The sequence below is a fragment of the Schistocerca cancellata genome, chromosome 2 (genome assembly GCF_023864275.1).
Source record: "Schistocerca cancellata isolate TAMUIC-IGC-003103 chromosome 2, iqSchCanc2.1, whole genome shotgun sequence".
Classification (NCBI taxonomy): Eukaryota; Metazoa; Arthropoda; class Insecta; order Orthoptera; family Acrididae; genus Schistocerca; species Schistocerca cancellata.
The window spans coordinates 523761822-523787467 of NC_064627.1; the positions used below are offsets into that span (position 1 = coordinate 523761822).

The 25646-nt window shown below is 41.4% G+C and overlaps 1 protein-coding gene across 1 annotated transcript in view; it reads right to left on the bottom strand.

Moving 5' to 3' along the window:
• LOC126155912 (neuroligin-2-like) overlaps window positions 1–25281 on the bottom strand; it is a 317083-nt gene extending 291802 nt beyond the window's left edge. The window contains exon 1 of the mRNA XM_049916265.1: window positions 24937–25281. Within this exon, the coding sequence (XP_049772222.1) occupies window positions 24937–25281 (345 nt within the window). The remainder of the gene's footprint in view (window positions 1–24936) is intronic.
• Between the last annotated feature and the right edge of the window lie 365 nt (window positions 25282–25646).

The window sequence follows — 25646 nt, forward strand, 5'->3', positions numbered from 1 at the left end:
TTTAAAATTTGGCACTTCACAAAACGGAGAAACGTAGTATCCTATGACTATGAGTCACTGTGGGAATCGGCCAAATCATACAAGTACCTGGTTGTAACACTTCGTAGTGATATGAAATGGAGTGATTACATACGTCTAGTTGTGGGTAAACCAGGTGGTAAAACTCGATTTGTTGGTACAAAACTAGGGCAGTTCAATCGTATAAAAAGGAGATTGCTTACGAATCACTCGTGCTACCGATTCTAGAATACTGCTTAAGTGTGAGGACCCGTACCAGGCAGGAATAAAAGTGGGTATTGAACGTACACAGGAACGGGCAGCACGAATATTCACAGGTTTGTTTAATCCGTGGGTGAGTGTCACCGATATACTGAAGGGACTGCACAGGAAGACTCTTGAGGATAGACGTAACCTATCCAAAGAAATGAAATATCCTTGGGGTGGTGGCGCAGTAGAAAAATCCACGCCGTAACATTCCAGTGCTGACTACTTGTGACAATGCAGCAGCGAAACTGTGTAATGCACATTTTTATGCATATGTATACATATACATAAAAAACACATACACAAAAAAATGCATCGTAGTCTCCGCTGCTGCATGATCACAAATAGTCAACACTGGAACGTAATGGTGCGGGGTGTTCAACGGCACTTACATCCCAAGGAGATTTAATCATTTGGGAAAACAAAAAGTGAAGGCTAATGTAAAATGTATCTTAACGTGAAGCAGCTGTCTGAAGATGAACCTGTCGGTTCGAAACCGGTAACGGCGCTATTTAAATAAATAAACACCACAGTAAAAAGCGTCTGGTTGCTGTTTCGTCTGCGTAACAGTCAGCCTATATTTTATACTCCGCCACAGGCATAGAATGTCAGTTTTCGAAAAATATCAAAAAGTATTAGATTCAAAATAATCATTTTTATTTTAAACGTATTCTAACTATTTACAATATCATTCTTAAACAATATTTTTCATTTTTTTATTCTGAATAAATATGTACCAATTTTTAGAATTTCCTACTTGACTGTAAGAGAAGCAGGACTTTCGCTTCAGAAATGGCATGATCTCGTCCTCTTTCACGTATGGATCTAAAAAGTAAATAAAATTAACTTTTTACTATCAAACTGATATGACCCGTGGTCAAGGCGTAGCGTCTGTAATTCATAATCAAAACGTCTTCGGTCCTGGGTCGAATCCCGCCGCTGTTTGAATTTTGATTAATAACCAGCATTGGCGGCCGAAGACTTCCGGCCTAAGACGTCACCCCCATTCTACCAACGGCCTTGTCAAAGAGGGCGGAGGAGTGGACAGAGGTTCAGGTCACTCTCTTGTCCTAGGGGTGGGGAACTGCCCCAAAAGGCGGAAGAATCAGCAATGATCAACGGCATGAGGATGCAGAAGGCAATTGAAACCACCGCATGAAAGACACGTAACGTGAATCAACAGGAAACGTGGCCTCTAACTGAAGAAGTGTCATCATCTCTCCGTTGGCAAAATATTCCGGAATAGCCCCCATTCGAATCTCCGAGAAGGGACTGTCAAGGTGGAGTTTACGATGAGAAAAGGGTTGAATAATCAACGAAAGGATAACATTCTACGAGTCGGGGCGTGGAATGTCAGAAGATTGAACATGGTAGGGAAACTAGAAAGTCTGAAAAAAGAAATGCAAATGATCAGTCTAGAATTAGGAGGGGTCAGTGAAGTCAAGTGGAAAAGAAACAAGGATTACCGGTCAGATGAGTGTAGGGCAAAAGAAAAAGTTATAACGGGAGTAAGTTTCGTTATGAATAGGAAGGTAGCGCAGAGAGTGTGTTAATGTGAACAGTTCACAGGGTTGTTCATATCAGAATCGACAGCAAACCAACGCCGACAATGACAGTTCAGGTGTACATGCCGACGTCGCAAGATGAGGATGAAGAGATAAAGAAAGTGTATGAGGATGCTGAAAGGGTAATAGAGTATCTGAAGGGTGATGAAAATACAATTGTCATGGGGGACTGGAATACAGTTGTAGGGGAAGGAGTAGAAGAAAAGATTACAGGAGAATACGGGCCTGGGACAAGGACTGAGAGAGGAGAAAGATTGAGTTCTTAACAAGTTTCAGCAAGCAATAGCGAATACTCTGTCCAAGAATCGCAAGAGGAGTTGGTATACTTGGAAAAGGCCTGGTGATATGGGGAGATTTCAGTTAGATTACACAATGGTCGGACAGAGATTCCGAAATTCACATACTGGATTGTAAGGGTTACCCAGGTGCAGATGTAGACTCAGATCACAATACAGCAGAGATGAATACTATGCTAAAGTTTCACGTGTTAGTCAGGAAGAATAAACGCGCGAAGTGGGATACGGAAGTGCTAACGAATCACGAGATACGATTGACGTCCTCTAAGGCTGTTGACACAGCAATAAGGGATAGCTCAGCAGACAGTACAGTTGAAGAGGAATGGGCATCTCTAAAAAGGGCCATCACAGAAGTTGGGAAGGGAAACATAGATACAAAGAAGGTAACTGCGAAGAAATAATGGGTAGCCGAAGAAATACTGCAGTTGATCGATGAAAGCAGAAATTACAAAAATGTTCCGCAAGACTAGGATATACGCAAAAAACACGTTGCTTACGAATGAAAGAAATAGGTACTGCAGCGAAGCTAAGATGAAATGGCTGCAGGAAAAATGTGAAGACGTCGAAAAAGAAATGACTGTCGGAAGGACAGACTCAGCATACAGGAAAGTCAAAACGACCTTCGGTGACATTAAAAGCAAGGGTGATAAGATTAAGAGTGCAACAGGAATCCCGCTGTTAAATGCAGAGGAGAGAGCGGATATGTGGAAAGAATACACTGAAAGCCTCTATGAGGGGGAAGATTTGTCTGATGAGACAGAAGAAGAAACAGGAGTCGATTTAGAAGGGATGGGGGATGCAGCATTAGAATCAGAATTTAAAAGAGCTTTGGAGAACTTACGATCAAATAAGGCAGAAGAGATAGATAACATTCCACCAAAATTTCTGAAATCATTGGGGAAGTGACAACAAAACGACTTTTCATGTTGGTGTGTAGAATGTATGAGTCTGACGGCATACCATCTGAATTTCGGAAAATCATCAACCACACAACGCCGAAGACGGCAAGAGCTGACACGTGAGAGAATTATCGCGCAATCAGCTTAACTGCTCATGCATCCAAGTTGCTTACAAGAGTAATGTACAGAAGAACGGAAAATAAAATTGAGGATGAGCTAGATAACGAACAGTTTGGCTTCAAGAAAGTTAAAGGCACGAGAGAGGCAATTACGACGTTGCGGTTAATAATGGAAGTAAGACTAAAGACAAATCAAGACACGTTCATAGGATATGTCGACCTGGAAAAAGCGTTCGACAATGTAAAATGGTGCTAGATGTTCGAAATTCTGACAAAAGTAGGGGTAAGCTGTATGGAGAGGCGTGTCATATACAATATCTACAACAGCCAAGAAGGAATGATAAGAGTGTATGACCAAGAAGGAAGTGCTCTTATAAGTAAGGTTGTAATACAAGGATGTAGCCTTTCACCCCTGCTGTTCGATGTGTACACCGATGAAGATATGATGGAAATAAAAGAAAGGTTCAGGAGTGGAACTGAAATTAAAGTTGAAAGGGTATCAATGATACGATTCACTGATGACTTTGCTATCTTCAATGAGTATGAAGAAGTATTACACGATCTGTTGAACGGAGTAAACAGTCTGAGTACAGATTATGAATTGAGAGAAAATCGAAGAAAGACGAAGGTAATGAGAAGTAATAGAAATGAGAGCAACGAGAAACTTAACATCAGGATTGATGGCCGAAGTAGACGAAGTTAAGGAATTCTTCTACCTAATCACTAAAATAACTAACTACGAACGGAGCAAGGAGAATATAAAAAACAGACTAGCAATGGCAAAACGGGCATTCCTGGCCAAGAGAAGTCTTCTAATATCAATATTGGCCTTAATTTGAAGAAGAAATTTCTGAGAATATACGTCTGGAGTACAGCATTGTATCTTAGTGAAACATGGACTATGGGTAAACCGGAACAGAAAAGAATCGAAGCATTTGAGACGTGCTGCTACAGACGAATGTTGAAAATTAGGTGGACTGATTAGGTAAGGAATTAGGAGGTTATGCGCGGAATCGGAGAGAAAGGGAACATGAGGAACTTCTGATAAGGAGAAGGGACAGGATGATAGGACATCAGGTAAGGCATGAGGGAATGACTTTCATGGTACTAAAGGAAGCCGTAGAGCGTGAAAACTGTAGAGGAAGACAGAAATTGGAATACATGCAGCAAATAATTGAGGACGTAAGTTGTAAGTTCTTCTCTTAGATGGAGAGGTTAGCACAGGAGAGGAATTCGAGGCGGGTCACCTCAGACCAGTCAGAAGACTGATGACTAATAAAAAAATAGTAAACATACGAAGTAAACTTTATACACTTTTCACACTTCATATTCGAATCATATTCAGTTACTGTATCACTTTGACTACTCACACTTCGCTGTTTATTTTTATTCGCTTACTGCTCTACAGTTTCTTTTCCTATCTTAGTCACTGATAAGAAACTGATGTTCGAACCCACGAAGGGTCTTGCTTTATATACCTCTATCAAAGGATATCACTATTGGCGAATTCCAGAACGGTCCAAAATGGCTTCGAATTGTCCACAATGTATCAAAACATCCCAAAACATTCGAAAGTGTTCTGAAATATTCCACGATGATGTGGGATGTTCCGGGATGTTTCCGAATATTCTGGGATCTTCCCAAGTGTTCCAGACCATTCTCGAACATTCCAGAACATCCTGGATCCTTGTGGAACATTCCGAAACAATATGAAACATTTTGGAATGATTTAGAATACTCTGAATACCCTAGAATGATCCGGAAAAACTAGAATTTTAGAGAAATTTCTAGAGGGCTAAACACTTCAGCCCTTATATCTTAATAAGATGCCCTTCAGGTAAAAGCGGGAGCCTTCTTCAAGGCAGGGTGTAGAGGGCTAAGACACCATATAACGCCCTTGCTCGTACAGGAACTCGTTTCTGATTTCTTGCGGCACGCACACGGTAAACTTACTTTCGTAATACATTTTGGCTACCAGTTCATCCCTATAACTCACCCCTCTTTTTTCTCAGAATTTCGAACATATTGTACCATTTTACATTGTTGGGCTCTTTTCCAGGTGAACAAACTTAAGCCGTGTTGCGGCTCGGGTTGGTGTTGTTTGTAGGTTTCCGCCCTCTGTTGGAGGCCAGACGGTATCGTTTAGTTGGCATGGTTGCGATTGTTTGTCTTCTTCTCGTGCTGACTGTCTCCACTCGGTTTACCGAGCGAGGTGGCGCAGTGGTTAGCACACTGGACTCCCATTCGGGAGGACGACGGTTCAATCCCGTCTCCGGCCATCCTGATTTAGATTTTCCGTGATTTCCCTAAATCCTTTCAGGCAAATGCCCTTTGAAAGGGCAAGGCCGATTTCCTTCCCGTCTTTCCCTAACCCGAGCTTGCACTCCGTCTCTAATGACCTCGTTGTCGACGGGAAGTTAAACACTAATCTCCTCCTCCTCCTCCACTCGCTTTCGCAAGCGTGTCCTGTCCGCTAGTGGCAGCAGCGGTGGTTATCGGTATGTAGTAACTGTTGCCCTATCTTTGGACGACGTCGTTGTTTTTCAGGGTCTTGTGAGTGGCCAAGTTCGGTTGGGGACTCAGAGCAGCCAGGTCCACGCAGTACCAGAACACGCCTGGACTACTGGTGGCATCCATGGGCTGCCGGATGGAAGGGCTGTGATCACGAAGGTGCACGACCTCGTCGTAAACCGGATCGAGCAAGCTTTAAGATGAGTGTATTTCAATCCACCTTTTCAATCAGCATAGGCGGCCAAAGACTTCCGGCATAAGAAGTCAGCCGCATTCAGCCAACGGCCTTGTCAAAGAGGGCGGAGGAGCGGATAGAGGTTCAGGGCACTCTCTTGTCCTAGGGGTGGGAAATTGCCCCTAAAGGCGGAAGAATCAGCAATGATCAACGACATGAGGATGCAGAAGGCAATGGAAACCACTGCATTAAAGACACGTAACGTGTATCCACAGGACATGTGGCCTGTAATTGAAGAAGTGTCACGATGATCTCTCCATTGGCAAAGATTCCGGAATAGCCCCCATTCTGATCTCCGAGAGGGGACTGCCAAGGGGGAGGTTACCATGAGAAAAAGATTGAATAATCTACGAAAGGATAACGTTCTACGAGTCGGGGCGTGGAATGTCAGAAGCTTGAACGTGGTAGGGAAACTAGAAAATCTGAAAAGGGAAATGCAAAGGCTCAATCTAGATATAGTAGGGGTCAGTGAAATGAAGTGGAAGGAACACAGGGATTTCTGGTCAGATGAGTATCGGGTAATATCAACAACAGCAGAAAATCGTATAAACCGACAACGATAGTTCAGGTATACATGCCGACGTCACAAGCTGAAGATGAACAGATAGAGAAAGTGTATGAGGATATTGAAAGGGTAATGCAGTATGTAAAGGGGGACGAAAATCTAATAGTCATTGGTGACTGGAATGCAGTTGTAGGGGAAGGAGTGGAAGAAAAGGTTACAGGAGAATATGGGCTTGGGACAAGGAATGAAAGAGGAGAAAGACTAATTGAGTTCTGTAACAAGTTTCAGCTAGTAATAGCGAACACCCTGTTCAAGAATCACAAGAGGAGGAGGTATACGTGGAAAAGGCCGGGAGATACGGGAAGATTTCAATCAGATTACATCATGGTCAGACAGAGATTCCGAAATCAGATACTGGATTGTAAGGCGTACCCAGGAGCAGATATAGATTCAGATCACAATACAGTAGTGATGTAGAGTAGGCTGAAGTTCAAGACATTTTCAGGAAGCATCAATATGCAAAGAAGTGGGATACGGAAGTACTAAGGAATGACGAGATACGTTTTAAGTTCTCTAACGCTATAGATACAGCAATAAGGAATAGCGCAGTAGGAAGTACAGTTGAAGTTAGCTGCGAAGAAACCGTGGGTAACAGAAGAAATATTTCAGTTGATTGATGAAAGGAGGAAGTACGAACATATTCCGGGAAAATCAGGAATACAGAAATACACGTCGCTGAGGAATGAAATAAATAGGAAGTGTAGGGAAGCTAAGACGAAATGGCTGCAGGAAAAATGTGAAGACATCGAAAAAGATATGATTGTCGGAAGGACAGACTCAGCATACAGGAAAGTCAAAACAACATTTGGTGACTTTAAAAGCAACGGTGGTAACATTAAGAGTGCAACGGGAATTCCACTGTTAAATGCAGAGGAGAGAGCAGATAGGTGGAAAGAATACATTGAAAGCCTCTATGATGGTGAAGATTTGTCTGATGTGATAGAAGAAGAAACAGGAGTCGATTAAGAAGAGATAGGGGATCCAGTATTAGAATCGGAATTTAAAAGAGCTTTGGAGGACTTACGGTCAAATGAGGCAGAAGGGATAGATAACATTCCATCAGAATTTATAAAATCATTGGGGGAAGTGGCAACAAAACGACTATTCACGTTGGTGTGTAGAATATGAGTCTGGCGATATACCATCTGACTTTCGGAAAAGCATCATCCACACAATTCCGAAGACGGCAAGTGCTGACAAGTGCGAGAATTAGAGCACAATCAGCTTAAGAGGTCATGCATCGAAGCTGCTTACAAGAATAATATACAGAAGAATGGAAAAGAAAATTGAGAATGCGCTAGGTGATGATCAGTTTGGCTTTAGGAAAAGTAAAGTGACGAGAGAGGCAGTTCTGACGTTACAGGTAATAATGGAAGCAAGGCTAAAGGAAAATCAAGACACTTTGTTAGGATTTGTCGACCTGGAAAAACTGTTCGACAATATAAAATGGTGCAAGCTGTTCGAGATTCTGAAAAAAGTAGGGGTAAGCTATACGGAGATACGGGTCATATACAATTTGTACAACAACCAAGAGGGAATAATAAGAGTGGACGACCAAGAACGAAGTGCTCGTATTAAGAAGGGTGTAAGGCAATGCTGTAGCCTTTCGCCCCTACTCTTCAATCTGTACATCGAGGAAGCAATGATGGAAATAAAAGAAAGGTTCAGGAGTGGAATTAAAATACAAGGTGAAAGGATATCAATGAAACGATTCGCTGATGACATTGCTATCCTGAGTGAAAGTGAAGAAGAATTAAATGAACTGCTGAACGAAATGAACAGTCTAATGAGTACACAGTATGGTTTGAGGGTAAATCGGAGAAAGACGAAGGTAATGAGAAGTGGTAGAAATGAGAACAGCGAAAAACTTAACATCAGGATTGATGGTCACGAAGTCAATGAAGTTAAGGAATTCTGCTACTTAGGCAGTAAAATAACCAATGACGGACGGAGCAAGGAGGACATCAAAAGCAGACTCGCTATGGCAAAAAAGGCATTTCTGGCCAAGAGAAGTCTACTAATATCAAATACCGGCCTTAATTCGAGGAAGAAATTTCTGAGGATGTACGTCTGGAGTACAGCATGGTATGATAGTGAAACATGGACTGTGGGAAAACCGGAACAGAAGAGATTCGAAGCATTTGAGATGTGGTGCTATAGACGAATGTTCAAAATTAGGTGGACTGATAAGGTAAGGAATCAGGAGGTTCTACGCAGAATCGGAGAGGAAAGGAATATGTGGAAAACACTGATAAGGAGAAGGGACAGGGTGATAGGACATCTGCCAAGACATGAGGGAATGACTTCCATGGTACTAAAGGGAGCTGTGGAGGGCAAAAACTGTAGAGGAAGACAGAGATTGGAATACGTCCAGCAAATAACTGTAGACGTAGGTTGCAAGTGCTACTCTGAGATGAAGAGGTTAGCACAGGAAAGGAATTCGTGGCGGGCCGCATCAAACCAGTCAGTAGACTGAAGACAAAAAAAAAAACCACCATTGTGTTATCTCGCCACTCTCCAGTGACTTGGGTTCGTGTTCCTGGTCGTAGTGTCGCTGAGGTGACTTGCAGCGAGTTGAGTGCTTGGGGAAGACGGATCTGATTAGCTTTCTTCGACTTCTTGTTACTATTTACTGCGTTCAACTTGTTAAAACATTTTAAGTTCAACCAGCGGTAATTTTTCTTGCTTGGTGGCCACTGACGCCGCCAGTTACCTGCCCTGGGGGTTAGTGTATGTAATGGCAGTGTGCGTTTCCTCGCCTTGCCACTGCTGTCTGGTAAGGAGAGTAGTTTTCACAGCTTTCATGATTGTAGGCCGGTTGGTGATTCTTCTACTCTGGTGATAGTTCTTTCTTTCTCGTTCCGAGCGCTCTAAACACAGTATTCTCGGGACGTAGTGCAGACCGCCGGTTCCGGCTTTGGCGTATTGTTCCATCGTTGCATTTGGTTTATCGGACGTCAGGTAGCTTCAGCAAGATTAACATTAGTCATTCGTTAGACTGCCACTACTCTGAGATACCATCTTATGTAGTGAATGCAACTCTAGGCTGCCTATCTCATCGCTCCCGAAAGTGTTTCTTGCCGGGTCTTCTCAGAGGTCGATTCCTTGAGCACCGTCTGTGGCCTCTTGTTTCTTGAAAGACATGTGTTTTGTAAAAGAGGTCTGATGGCCAGTGTAACGCTCCTTCAGTCCACGCCTCATGCGGGTATAATCTGCCTCAGTACCGTTTTAGGAACTTCTGTACTGGTTCACTTACTTTTATTATTGTATTATTTATACCAATACCTTGTAATGCCTACGTTAAAGGTTATATATGTCTAGTTAATAGTTCTGGTTGCCTTCTGGAATAAATCTAGCAGCGTAGTGTTCAGTGGATGTTAAGGGTTGTGTTACAAAATTTACCATCATCTTATTTCACCCGTTTGGTGATCAGATGCTTGTTTTTTTAATTAACCTTTGCTATTGTATTTGCTATTTACAGGAGGTATCTAAATTTTTTATATTATTGCCGCTCCTGGCGTGTAAGGCCTTCAGCCGTGATTGTGGTCACTTGCCTTAAAACTCTAATTTGGTATTTGTATTTCCGCAGTAAGCCATTAAAATCTTATGTACTGCCATTCCTGGCGTCTGATGCCTTCTGCTGTGTTTGTGGTGACTTGCCTTTAATATTTCAATACCTGTAATTTGTAAGTTGCAGAAAGTTTTAAATAATTCTTAATTTATTGCCATTCCTGTCGTGTAAGGCTTTCTGCCTAGATCGCAGTGGCTTGATTTTAAAACATTATCTTCTGCATATATATTTAATGGTGATTTGCTAAATTGTAACTCACTCTAAACACAGTTATTTGCACTGTTGCTTATTCCTTCGTTAATAACGTGTGGTATTTTTATTTATTGTTGAGTCTGGAATAATTGGCTTAAAATAAATTGTGTGACTGTAAAAGGCTACCAATATTAACTGATTACGGCCGCGTCCACAATCGTAACCGAATCCTGCCTTCCCTTGACTACAGGTTTCACAACCCTATGAGACTGTCCAGATTTTTCTGTATGTCGTACTTCAGCTATCAACCACGATGTCAGAACTGCTTCTCTGATGCCTTTATCTTTCCTCAAACCAAAACTAATTATCGTCTAACAGATCCTCCATTTTTTTTCCTACTGTTGTCTATATTACTTTTGACAGTACCTTGCATGCATGAGCTGTTAAGCAGATTGTGAGATGATTCTTGTACTTTTCAGCTCTTGCAGTCTTCGGAAATGTGTGGATGGTATTTTTCGGAAAGTGATATGATATGTCGCCAGATGTGGATATATTATAGACCAACATGAATAGTTGTTTTGTTGCCACTTCCCCCAATTAGTTTATAAATCCTCGTGGAATATTACAAAAAAACCGATCGTTCAAGTTTCAAAATTAACCTTCGCAAAATAGCATTCTTCCATTTTAGTCATCGGCTGTAGCCTGTGAACTATACTTTTAGTGACTTGCCTACTTTCCAATGATTTTGAAATTAGCACCATAAAAGTCAACTGATGGTATACCCCCTCCTATTTTAAATAACAGAAAACTTTTTTTGCAAGACTGCAAGCTACTTCCTTCAGGTAATGACGTGATTCGAAATGTCGTTTCGTAATAAGTCATTCTAAATAATCCGTCAAATGTTACGAAATTTTCTGTTACCCCCTCTTTACAGCACCAAAATAATTTCAATAATGTTGGTTCCAGTCTTAAATGGTTCTGCGTAACATTATCCACTTAAAAAGATAACTGTCAGATTCAGTCCACATACAGTGTATGTGAGAATCAATAGCACAAACAGCCACAGGTGAAAATATGCGATGATAAAAGCAAGAACTAATAAATACGGAATGATAAACTATTAATTTGAGAGATAATTGAAAATACGCGGTGACGACCTGTCACTGATTCGTGCGCCATAAAGGAAGTTATAATTACATTTTCCTGCTTGAGAGAATCCACATGAAACACGTGTCATCAGAAGACAGTGAATGTTTGCGGAAACTTTTGTAAGACATGCGGAGGGGAAGTAACGAATAAACGATTTTTCATTTTCACTTGAGATAATTGCGTACCATGTTTAACGTCCCATGTTGCAAACGTTACTCTACGTGACGAACATCTGCATCCATGACTGCCTGGAACTGCACTAGTTAGCGCTCTCTACTACCCGAAACACCTCTGCTGTGATATGGCTACTCCCTCATTACGCTCACTTTCAATCTTCAACGTGTGTTAGTGTCTCATTGATAAACGTTGTTCTTCTGGTAAGCCGGCAGCCACAAATGACACCGGTTCAAATATAATGGCCTTATTCACCACGCAGTTTGAAACTATCGGCCAATGTTTCCTTATGTTCTTCAACCTCGATGGGGGAACAGGATCTGTCCGAATTCCTTTAATGCGGCAATACTCGCGAAATTCAGAAGTACTATTGCTGCTGTTTTGATAAAGCAGCTTTACATTATAGGCATGCTCGCCTTGTCCTGAGCTACGTTGACTGTATGCAACTGTAATGCACTCGATGCTTGCCTTTCAAATCTACGTCACCGTATCAGCCATCCTAATAGCAAGCACGACACTAACACTACTAACAATGCAAACCTAACAGCGCACAATCTGAACTTCATTCCTGTGACGGTTCAGCTCTTCACAACGCTCGTGGCAAGTTGAAATCACCGCGGCTACTCGCCGCGTTTTAAGAGCGTGCGACTGTAACGCCTAGGCCGCCGCTACTGCTGGTTGCGCTATGCCGCCACATGGAGCAACGTCGGTTGGAGTGGCCTTCTTGCTTGGTGGCCAGTGACATGGGAACATCGGTTCGGAGTCGGAGGTCGAGCGGACACATCCTGGTAGAACAGCGAGAAGATACATGTCAACGGTGGTGCTGGGCGTCGCCAGAATCTGTCTCTTGATTCCGTACCGCTTTAAGAAGAATAATTAAGATTTCTCTCGATGTCGATTGTGACTAGCTAATGAAAACTTGTGTCCCATTGTGAGTAAAGCAACGACGGTCGAGTTACAACCGATCTGCGGTTGCCATTTGTTCAAGTGGGCCAGTGTGACATGCGAGTAGTTGTATCTCAAGATCGTCGATATTTTGTTTATAAGTGGAGGCTCTTGGTCCCACCTCGTTCCATGATAGTAACAGTAATTGGATCTGAACTCGGAACTGTGGTTGTATTGGGATTAACAATTAGGACTGGTACGTAGTAAGTGCCGTTACGCTATCAATACCGGTACCCACCCTGTGCCTTGAATGAAGCGGGAGTGACTGAAGCTGGCTGAAGCTGTTATGTTTCGAAAAACTGATACTTACCTCGGTAAATGAATTTTTACAGCAATGTGGATCGGGCACCTGCAGTGCCGGTTTGAGTTTAATTGATGCTGAGTATTGACCAGCATTGCATTTTGAATTAAATCTGCTATTGTTCTCTTTTTAAACAACTAAAATTTGACATGGTAATTTTGCGTAAGCACCTTCAGTGCCAATTTGATCTTAATAGAAGCTGAAGCTTGGCCAGAATTGCTTTGAATTAAAGCCTCTGAAGTTTCTGGATTTTAAACAAATTTAATTTTAAAGTGAGAAATTTTGTTTTGACCATTTTCGGTGCCGATATCATGTTAGAGTTTCACCAGCGTTGTGCTTTAAATTAAATCTACTAATGCTCTTGTTTTTGAACAGTCAAATATGTACCTAATCATTTTGGGTGGTCACCTTCAGTGCCAGTTTGTTGTTAGTGAAACCGGAGAATGATAGGCGTGGTTCTGAATTACACCATCTAACGTTGCTTGTTTTAAATAAACTGAACTAAACATGTTTTCCTTGGGCACCTTCAGCGCCGGTTTTATGTTAACTGGAGCTTGACCAGCTTTATGTTCAGCATTATAATCCGCTAATTTTCTTGTTTTTAAACTATTAAGTTTTACGTAAGAATTTTGGGTGAGCACGTTCAGCACCATTTAATGTTGATTGCGGCTGGAGTTTGACCATGTGTTTTAGACTAACTTGGATTTGTGGCCTGATATTTTCTTATCAATAGTACTGCTACTGTCTAAACGGTAGGGTGAATATATATTTTGTGTATTTATGATTGGGCCTTTCCTCTGGAAGTGGATTTTGTTGTGACGGCCTTATGGAAAATAAAAATCGTTTTAAAACATGTGCACCTCATTCAACTCAGCACTACCGCTCCCTAAGGTGCAGTTCTGGTACAATTCTTATGAAGTTGAGTAGCCATACGGCGAACAGTTTCCTGTCTACACTGGCTGAAGTAGCTGATGCTTAATTATAATCACCCTGTATATTGCCCTTAATAGTAAATTTATAATTCAAGTGTTAACTCTGCGGTTAAATGCCAATGTAACTGAGTCTACATTCCACTCATAGCTTACCTTACCAACAAACACCATTTACTGCAAGCTCATACCTGTTTATGCAGACACCTGTTGGTGTAATTACGCTTTTCCGTTATCTTAGAATCTTTTTTTTAGAATTATAATTCTCAGGATTTATCACTATGAAATATATCAGGTCAAGGTGCAGCTTATAAATAAGCACAGAAATAAAGTACATAGTTAATACAGAAATAAAGTACAGAAGAACTCATCAACTTCACGCAACCATCAACATCCTCCAACCAAGATGGACAATACGTCACAAGAGTTAAACCAAGATGGACATATCACAAGAGTTAGCATCAACTGAGACTAATTTAGTTTCTGCACAAGTTTAGTTCTTGTCATATTATCACACGAGTTACCATCAACTAGAGTAATTCAGTTTCAGCATAAGTTCAGTTCTCGTCATCCAACGAACTATACATTTTGACGTCACAAGAGTTAAAACAAGATGAACATGTCACAAGAGTTACCATCAACTAAGACTAATTTAGTTTCTGCACAAGTTTAGTTCTTGTCATATTATCACACGAGTTACCATCAACTAGAGTAATTCAGTTTCAGCATAAGTTCAGTTCTCGTCATCCAACGAACTATACATTTTGACGTCACAAGAGTTAAAACAAGATGAACATATCACAAGAGTTACCATCAACTAAGACTAATTTAGTTTCTGCACAAGTTTAGTTCTTGTCATATTATCACACGAGTTACCATCAACTAGAGTAATTCAGTTTCAGCATAAGTTCAGTTCTCGTCATCCAACGAACTATACTTTTTGACGTCACATTCGGTTATACACAGCTCCCAAATTTATAAGAGGCCTGTGAGAATGGTGACTGCGAGAACATGAGGCTCTGTAGACCTCATGTTTACTTCATGCGTGAAGAGACAGTAAAAGTGGCGAAACATGGATTTTGGGAGGATGACGATTCGACTTCGAAGGAGGTAGACGTATGAGGATGGGGACTAAATTTAGCAGAGACATGATTGAGCAGAAGCCTATTTCATTTGGAAAGTTCTGAGTTATTGACTCAGATTTTGTCAGTTTCTTCGCTTTTATTTGTTAACAGTTTCAAAATACAGAGCGAGAACTATCAAAGGTTTTCACTAGCAGCACTCATGCACTATTTGTCGGTGTTGTTCGTATAACGTGTGGATCGACGGTGTGCTGATGCTGGTAAACGACCTGCAACAGCGATGCTGTTCTCATTTTCAGAACAGCTGTTGTTTTCATTGTCACTTCTATATAAAACACTGTTCTAATGGACGAATATCGTTCACAGACCACCGAAATATTCATCATTGTAGACAGAAGAGTCCATGCGGTGTGCGGACATAAGCAATAATTTCAGACATAATTCCAAATAAGTTGCTCCATCATCGCAACCCAGCTGATAGCAGACGCCGCCGAGAAGAACAGCAGTGGAAATATTCTGATTAGCTTGAGTGATAACAGATTTAATAATTTTACCCTAAGCTATACATACGCGTGCCTACCTATGACACAACTGGTAAGAGATTATTATGTAGTTTGTATTACGTAGTTCGGTGTTTCATATGATTCTTGACTTTCTACCTGTATTACTAAAGTTAAGATATTTCTTCAATATTAATGAAGAATTACTGCTTAACTATATCAACTGCTAATTGTCAACTATGAGAAAGATGCATAATTAAATATACAAACCCTCAGAAATAGTTTATTAGCTCACAATTGCCGCACAGGGAGAAGAATTATAGTTTTTTGGCCGCCAAAGTGGAAGGACTCATAACTGTAGTGCATTTATTACATTAATAGTAATTTGTATTGTATTATTGTTATAAAATAATTCTGTAGTTTTCATTTCATGAACGATCTTCGTAGAGCTGACCTGCCAAAAACCGAATTTCCTGCTGCTCAAGTGCGTTTAATACAGCTACAGTGCCAGATTCAAATAGGCTAACACCATAATTTTTGCAGCACAGAAAACAGTCGTCTGCCCGAACAACAGGAAATTGGATTGCATTGATACTACGAAATAGTGCACTGATAATGGCTAGGCACTAGACGATATCTATATTTGCCAAATAAAACCTGCAAAAAACGACAAATGATTGCTGAGCTCTATCATTTGTAAATCATATCACAGTCGCTGAGTGCACCCATGTCCCTAATGGAAGGAAACCAGCCTACAATTTCTTCTCGCGGCTCCTGTGCAGCTTGACTAGATTATATCCATTTTTCTTCATATCAAGTGGCACTACAGTCAGTTTTTAAGTTTTTAGATGTAGATTACTCTGTGTCGTCCAGAAACTTACGGATTCTGTACAGGAAACAGTAGTAGGTAATGTTGTTTTTATCATAAGGGTTATTCTGCGTGTAAATTATTTTCGTATATGTACGGCTTCTGCGTGTGATTAGAACATGAATTTGTTGTAATTGTGAGAACTGGTACCAAAATTTAAGATGGTAAGGTAATATTTTTCTGGGGATTGGTTAAGACGAAGGCGAAATTAAAGATGACTCCTGAACAGCAAACTAATATGTAGTTAGGTTCTGGCACAGACAGTACCTGAGAACATGGCACACTTTATATCGCAAGAAAAAGTACAGCGTGTACAGTGACCAAAGATTACATCTTGGATATTCAACATGCCGGAATAATCAAACGTGTGGGGACAACAATAACGTTCAGCGATAGGCAAAGGCTCAGAGGGAAAGTACGACGCCAAGCCACAATGATTGGCAGTCGTAGCCATCTGCAATCGCATGTGTCACAGATGAGGTTAATCGACATGGGGATATGAATTTGTCAAACTGAATCCGGTCGCATCGCGCCCCCGGAGGAGCGACTGTAAAAGAGAGTAGAGGCTATTACATAATGTAAATGTATTAAGATATTACGAAAGATAAGGTCTCTGCCAAGATATTGAGAAACGTGAATAGTAGTACTTGATATTGGAAAATGTGACTAGCAGTACCCATTAGCACCTATGTGTGAAATTTATGTAAGAGTCGAAGATATTCTAGTCACTATTGTTTTGGATACTGAAGGGTCGGTGAATGTTATATCAAGTAATCTTTTTCAACTAGTAGCGTACAAGGTTAGTGTGCTAATTCTCCGCTTACATAACTGCAAAAAAGTTGGAGCAGTAGACACAAAATCAAGGAACGTTAGAAAGAAAATGCAGTTAAATATAATTTCTGAGAACATTTCTTTCCTCTTGGAGAACAGCGTTTTTTTAATTACTTAACATGCACGTGCACAATCACAATCACAAGAATTTTTTTAGGAGGTCACCAGTTTCGGTGGTCTATTTTAGACCACCTTCAGATCTAAATCATGGTGGTACGTCTGAAGATGGTCTAAAGCAGACCGAAACCGGTAAAGGTTTGATAGCATAATATATTTTTGACACACAAACTGTCTGTGAGATATAGGGACGTATCAACTTCTCCTCATAGAAATTCTTCTTATAGTTTTGATGGAGCCAAAGTCCAGACAGATTTAGTGCGAAGGGAAGGTATTGCCGAAAGACGAAGGTTAGGCTGCTTGCAATGAAAGATGATGAGACACAGACACACAGTCGTCTATACCAAACTGAAACAATAGATGTACTGCATGTGGCGCAAAAGAAACAGCAGAAGAAGATGGAGTCAAGGCAAGTGGCAACCGAACGAACCCATCTGTTGTCACGCATTCTCCCCCACTATCCACAAATTTGTGAAGAGCAGCTCGGTATCACAAAGGATTATATTTGTCCTTTAGAATTTGTTCTATTCAGTTCCCTTGCATCACTGAATAATATGAAAAGCCTATAATTAATGAAATACAAATATTGATTAACTTTTTTTCTTGTGAACATTATGCAACAAATGTATTAAGGTTAGAATAATGTTACTTCCGAATTTTTCAATTTAAATAATATTTATGTGTAGTATTTATAGCTAAGAGTCTTGTTTCATTAAAGTGAATTTTATTCGACCTTCATTACTGATTCTTATTTAAAATGGGATGGATACAAGACTGAATTTATTTCCTAAACAGGTTTGATGTACATGACACAGCTGATTTGATATTAAATTTTGAAAAATATGAATTTGTCCACTTGTAACCTCAAATGCCTCTTATATAAATTAAGCTGGTAGAAGTGACGGAGGGGAAGTTTTGATGTGAGTTCTGTCCTTAAAATATATAATTATGGATACAGAAACGATGGTGAGCAGAGCTCCATAGATGCGAAGGCCTGAGTTAGTGTATTATAATAGAAGTTGAAGACAGGTAATAAAGTATGCAACTTTGTGAAAACGTCCATATGAATAAGTAGAGTGCGTCAACTTCAACGAACTTCCAATGAAGTTGATGAATTTGTTTATCTTATAACATCAAGTAAAACATGTGCATAGTGCAGTGGTAGTGTTACATAAATTAATTTAGAAATTTGAGCTTGCAGACTGAAGTAGTTCTTTCGAGTCGGCGAAATATTCTCTTCGTAACCACTGTGCGAGTGAATATGGACGAGGACAACAGTGTGTTTTCCGTAACTATGACGAATGAAGTGACCGTGATTTTTAAAGAGCAACGAATTTCGGTAGGTGTGGACTTGAAAAGATTCTGAAGTAAACCTAATTTTCAACAATAATATCAATGTACAGTCAAAGAGCTATCCTAATGAAACTCTCAGTAATTGATGTTGTTATTACCAGATGTACCAATTCCCAAACAAAAGAGTTCAGAACAGAGTTTCAAAACTAAACAAGTTTTGAGCTAACCACATTCTTCTCAGGGTATTTTTATTGGACATATAATTACCCTTTCAACCCTATGTTGCATGTTCACGATCCAACACTGTGGAGAAGCCCATTTCAGCAATCATCCGTGTCCCTGTAGGCCACCAATCTGATGAAGTATTAAGATATGAATTTACTACCTTAGTCCTTAGCAGATATCCTGGGAACGTCATGCTGTTTCATCATTCGCACGTCTTTACTATTAGATCCCTCTGTTTTAAGAGTTCTCCACGCAAAGTAGAGAAACATGTGTTAGGCTCAGAAACTCATATTTGAGACGAGAGTTTTCCTAAACTGTTAGTTGAATCATGTGAATGAAATAAGTCTAAATTGCTTAAAGTCCACTTCAATGATGCAAATTTATTTTAACATTTTAACTATTTTACACATATATGATTTGTTAATGCAAGAGGAGATGTAACTAGAGACCAATGTTGGGGAATCTATATTCAGCAGGTTTCCCTGGTTTCCTGCTGAAAGTAGTTCCTTAACAGATAAATTCCTTAAGTAAGTACATATAACTTCCAGTATCACACATAGTGCATAAACGTAAGAAACCTGGTAATTAAGCGGATGATATTTGAAGACCTCTGGCTAAGAGAAACAAAACAAATATACATCATATCACCAAATCTCTAGATATGGCATATACATATTTACCAGCAACTCCTGCATTCGTTATCAGCGTAGTTAAATATATCATAGCTCCATTAAGTGACTAACAATAGATTTAAACAATGGATTTTTGGATCTGAACTTTTACTAGTTCTGGATTCAGAAAAGGTGGACAGTCTGGTAACATAGTCTTGCAAGTACTAAACCTTTTCTCCCATTGGAAGCAATGTGACAGTTTTTGTTTTAGGTAGGAGAGGAATGAAACCTAGCTACTGAAGTTTGTTGGAACAAAGCCAACCGCGATTATACAGCGAGTGTGGAAATTGTGACAGCGAAAGCAAGAAACTCTGTAGAATTCATGCTTATTCCGTGCGTGAAGAGGCTGAATAGTGGTCAAAGATGGATTTTGGAGGGATAGCGAATAGATGTAAAAGGAAGTAGACGTATTACGAAAGAGATTGAAGTTTGTAGAGAGGTGGTTGAGATGCTATTGGCGAAACCTCGTGTCAATCGGTAATTTATGAGTTATTAACTAAGATTTTATTGTCAATGTTAGCGCTCTTATATGTTAAGTTGCAATACATGGATCGACAATTATAAGGCGCGTCGTATTAGGTTTCATTTAATGAATCCCATGTATTTTCAGTGGTGTACTTACGTCGTTTGGATCGTTGGTTTCTGGATGCTAGTAAAGAAACTGCATTTCACGGTCCTGTTCTAATTTGCAGAATAGTTGATTTTTCCCATTTTCTGGTCTATATAAATCACTATTTTATTTGACGACCATCATCCATAATCCTTCAAAATATCCATTATTGCGGACTGATGACTCCATGTGCGTGCGTCCATGTGCGTGTGAACATTTGAAATAATATTTTAGATAACTCTAGATAAGCCACTCCATATTCGTAACCGAGCTGATGTTAGACGCCAGCAGTGAAAATATTCTGCCTAGCTTGACTGAAGACAGGGTTAGTAAATTTACACCAAGCTATAGATATTTGTGCCTACTTAGAACCAACTGATAAGCATTATGCACAAGGTTTACGTAGTTAGAGGTTTTATCTGATTCTTGACCATTCCAACAGAATTACTAATGTTTAGATAGATCCTCAGTATTAATGAAAGGCGACTGCTTTATTACCCCACTTGTTAATTGTCAGAGCTGAACATCATTTACACAATACACCCTTGGGAGTAACAGCTAATTAAATATACAAACTCCCAGAAATACTTTATTAGTTTTCATTTAGCAGATAGGTTAAGATAGTTATAATTTACGGCAATGGGTAAAAGTTCTAGTAAAGTAAACTAGTATTAGACGAAAAGATTACATATCAAATACTTTTGAATAACCAGGAAAGTATATGATACGAAAGTTATATTAGAACAAATAAGCTCTGGGTCGCAAATATTAAGTCAAATTTGACCAGGTGTCGACCTACTATGAGCGTCGTCTTCAGAATTAAACTAACTGTTCTAAAACATATTAGGTATATAATACATTAATGAAATTAAAGTTTGTACTGCCTGGAAAGAGCTGCAGTCACATTTAAGAAAAAATCTATGCCCGAAAGGCGACGTCATGAATGGTTGTAAATAAGATGGCGAGCCGCTAAGGGCTGCTCGTACTAGAGTGAACAAGGGTTGAAACATGACTGACGTGCTCACGTTAGAAAGTGTGGGCAAGTAAACATGGTGTTGCTACGAGTGCCATCTAGTAGCCACAGAAACAACTAGGCTACGAAAGTCAATAAAGCTTGTAACCCACATTCATAGTAATATTACTAAAGGATCGCTTTAGATGCCATTATCTCACGAATGGGATTACCTGTAATAAGTTTTCGCTCATGTCCGTTTTCGTTATTAATTACGATACATTCTTTATATAAGTAAAAGATAGTACACTTATAAATGGTTGCTCTAGGAGTTTATAACACTGCTTGTGTGTAGAGATGTATTTTTGTTTATTTAATTACTTTTTAAAATATCAGTGCACTGCGGATGAGCTCACATTTGCATGACGTCATTTTGTCGTCATCAGGGACAATATGAACGTGAACGCTGTTATCCCGTTTGCTAGTTCACTGTAGGAATATCTGGATTGCCTGCTGCGTAGCGTAGTTTATAATAAAGAATGCGAAGTTCATCTTACATTGTAAAGTGGGGTAGTTTAAATTTTCAGTTTCCACATTTGAAAAAGAGAAGAAAATATTACAATTATGTTTTTGTTAGTTTCCGGGTGGATACCAGCATACAAAATCGTGTTACACTCTTCAGTCGCAACGCCAGAGTACCGTTACATTGCGCTGGAAGAGCCAAATCAAAAAGTCTCAGGACATTTATGAAGTGCAGTACTGTGCTGTAAGTCGTGTTTAGTAGCAGCAGAAAGTATGCGGTTCTGTCAAGGGAAGTCCAGTGGGAAAATAAAACCAACTAGATCGGCGTGACACAGCTGCTTCAAGTCCACCTTTGCTGAAAACGTATTGCCACACGATAATCCAACCTTATCAGCATTCTACACCATTTTTAATAGGAACCACTAGCAGCATGAGACGGTAATGCGATCGTGCGAGCACACAGAAAACACTGACGAACACTTGCATGTCTGGGTGTTACTATACATCTTACACTGCCTTTCAAGAAGCACTGCTAGAACAACAGACCAAAATTCAGTACAAAGAACAACAATTTGAGGACTCTCAAAGCCAACAACTATGGCACTAGCCTTGACGTCCTGAGACCATCTGCTCTTTCTTCGTGTGTGGTACCTGCATAGTACGGCTCACCTGTACACAGTGAAACTTCTCACAGCTAGTAAGTTAACATTGCTGTCAATAATACAATCCGAAACCTGTCAGGATGTAAGAAGCAAACTCCTGTCGCCAACCTATTCTCGACTGTTGGAACAGTTTCTCCCACTGTCCGAAATGCCTTCACTGGTGATGTGGAGAGACTAAATCATGTCAACGATTTGCTTTAGTTTACCGACTGAAATCCAGAAAGGAACTCATTCATAGCATTCAACCAGCGATGGGAACTCCAGAGTGTAACTACATCTCTATGTGGACGAATAAACTGTCGCTTGATATTGCTGCCAGTAAATGATCCGCTGTATCCTGTTTGGATATAATTAAATCGTCCTACGGTGGGCGTCCCTCGTTGCAAAACAAACATGAAGCGACCATTTCTGTAACTACTGAACAACAGAAGATCCGGGGGTGCTTGCTCATATACCCTCTACTTAAACATTCTTGGTGCAGGGCAGAAACTGATCGAGGCAAACAACAAGGCTATTGGAGTTGCTGCGTTCTGGAAATAGTGTCTTGACAAGGAAATCAGTAATAGGAAATTAATTGAAGTAGGATTCCATTAGGAACCATGTGCTTAGTGACCGCAATGTAAGCATTGTAAACAAGGAAATTGGCAACTACGGTCGAAGGAGTTTTGGAATCATTCATTACAGCAAATCTATTTCAGACTCTCTGCGACCATCTTTAGCGTAAATTTTTTCTTGATAACGTCTGTAATAAAAGCATCAATTACAACTCCAGCATGACTTCAAAACAGAAGAAAATAGCAGCTAACGAACAAAGTTTTTGTTGATAATATGAAAATAAATTTAATTGAGGCGATAATTTGGAGGTTGTGGCTATTCCACGTTGCTCTATGAGAAATGCTGCTTAATAGGGTAGCGTATATGCTGCGGTATAGTTTGTTCACAACACCCTGAAAGATAAGATGCCCCCCTAGTTCTGGGTCAGCTGAAGCCGGTGAACGCCGGACGACTTCTGACCATGCTGGTACAGTGTCAGGCCACTGTGAACATTGGTGATCTAACAATACACTGAGGTGACAAAAGTCATAGGATAGCGATGTGCACAGATACAGATGGCGGTAATATTGCGTACACAAGGTGTAAGAGGTCATTTGTACTCAGGTGATTTAGTTGAGAAAGCTTCTGAAATGGTTATGGCTAAACGATGGGAATTAACAGACTTTTAACGCGAAATGGTAGTAGGAGTCAGAGAATGGCACATTTAATTTGAAACATCATAATGTAATTCAATATTCCGCCACCCGCAGTATCAAAAGTGCGCTGAGAATATAAAAATTCAGGCATTTCCTTTCACCATTACGTTAACGACCGAGAGCAGCTGCGTTTGCGTTAAGTTGGCAGTGCTAACAGACAGGCAACACGGCGCGTAGTACAATGCGGCCAAATTTGGCGTTAATGGGCTATAGTAGCGAAAGACAGACGCCAGGTGTCTTTGATAACAGCAAGAGATCCCCTACACCGCCGCTCCTGACCTTACGACCATGTCTGTTGGGTCCTAGACGACTGGAAAACCATGGCCTGGACATATACGTCCATAGTTCAGTTCGTAAGAACTGATGAAACTGTTAGAGTGTATCGAAGACTTCACGATGCCGTGGACCCAAGTTCTCAATACGGCACTGTGCTGGTGGTGGAGCCGGCCGCGGTGGTCTCGCGGTTCTAGGCGCGCAGTCCGGAACCGCGCGACGGTCGCAGGTTCGAATCCTGCCTCGGGCATGGATGTGTGTGATGTCCTTAGGTTAGTTAGGTTTAAGTAGTTCTAAGTTATAGGGGACTGATGACCACAGCTGTTAAGTCCCACAGTTCTCAGAGCCATTTGAACCATTTTTTGCTGGTGGTGGCTCCATAACGATGTTGGCTGAGTACGTGGAATGGACTGTATCCTCTGGATGTTCGGCTACTTGGAGACCATTTTTACCCATTGATAGACGTTATGTTCATATACAACGATGGAATTCTTATGAATGACAACGCACCAGGTCACAGTACACTACGGTTCGTGACTGGTTTGAAGAGCATTGTGAACATTTCGAGAAAATGGTTTTGGCCACCAAGAACGTCCACCATGAATCACACGGAACATTTGGTTGATTGCTTGATTTGGGAGCGGGCACCAAAGAACGAGGTCATTATTCCTTCCGGATTAGGAAAGGATGGGAAATGAAGTCGGCCGTGCCCTTTCATTGGAACTATTCCGGCATTTGCCTCAACAATTTAGGGAAATCAAGGAAAACCTACATCAGGATGGCCGGACGGGGATTTGAACCGTCGTCCTTCCGAATGCGAGTCCTCCACCTCGCTCAACCGAACATTTACGGACATAATCGAAAAGCCAATACATCTACAAAATCCTGCACTGGCAACGCAACTACGGGCTACTGTGGAGTCGTCATGGTTCAGTATTTATGTAGGGGACTTCCTAGGACTTGTTGAATCCAAGCCACATCGAGCTGCTGCACATGCCGGAGGAAAGGAGGTCTGACATGATATCGGGATGTATCCGACGAATTTTACCATCTCAGTATGAAGTACATGTGCTTACTGCATATGTTAGTTAAGTACATCTGTGCAATTTAAATGTTTCGCAGTGATTGTCGTGCCTTATTTGCCGTGCCACGCAATGAGGACATGTCGTTGAACATATGTGGTTGAACGGTGTGAATAAAATACTGATTGTTGCCGTATGCCCCACTTCCCGCCTCCCCTCCCCCCTTAGCCCTTCAGCCCTTTCCCTAGCTGTCTGTGTTGGAATTCTGTAGGCTCCCCACAACACTTGAAAATTCGTTCAGGATGCCGTGAACAAACTACACGTGTTACACAGGGCAGCCTACCTGCCAGGCGAGCGGCGGCTGTGGCGGCGAGAAGCGCGTCGCGGGGGCGGCGTACGGCACGCCGAGGAAGGCCTCGACGGGCTCGAGGTGTCGCGAGTTGAGCTGCAGGATAACCCCACGGATGGCGCCCGACCGCGTCTCGACGATGCGGGAGCTGTACCGCGGGCCGGCCTCGCAGCAAGGCGGCGACACGGTGGTCAGCGCGAGCAGCAGCACTGCTACCAGGGGCAGCGGCGGGCGCTGGGGGCGGGGCGCCCAGACTGGCGGCGCGGGCACTCGTCGGCGACGGGCGTCGGCAGCGACGGCGGCGGCGGCGGCGGCGGCGGCGGGAGGGGCTAGCGGCATGCCGCCGGCGCGGCCTCATCGCGGGGCCTCATCGCTGCCCGCTGCCACCGCCGCGGACCGCCCCTCCTGCTCCAGCTGCTGCTGCTGCGGGCATCGCCGCCTGGGCTCCACCAGCCTACTGCTCTGCGCCGGCCTTTGAAATTTTACTCCTGGTACTATACTACTAGTCGTGAAGTCACCCGATCCTACAGAAACTGTCAGTTCACATGCGAGTCTCGAAGGCACGACCACGTTAAGTGTTGGACATCGATTTACAGTAGGCAGCGCGTAGATGACTTCTTAAAGTTATCCGCAGCTCAATAAGAGAGCACCTTGTCATCACACGTTTCCACTAATAAAAATTAACTGGCCTTTAAATAGTAAAA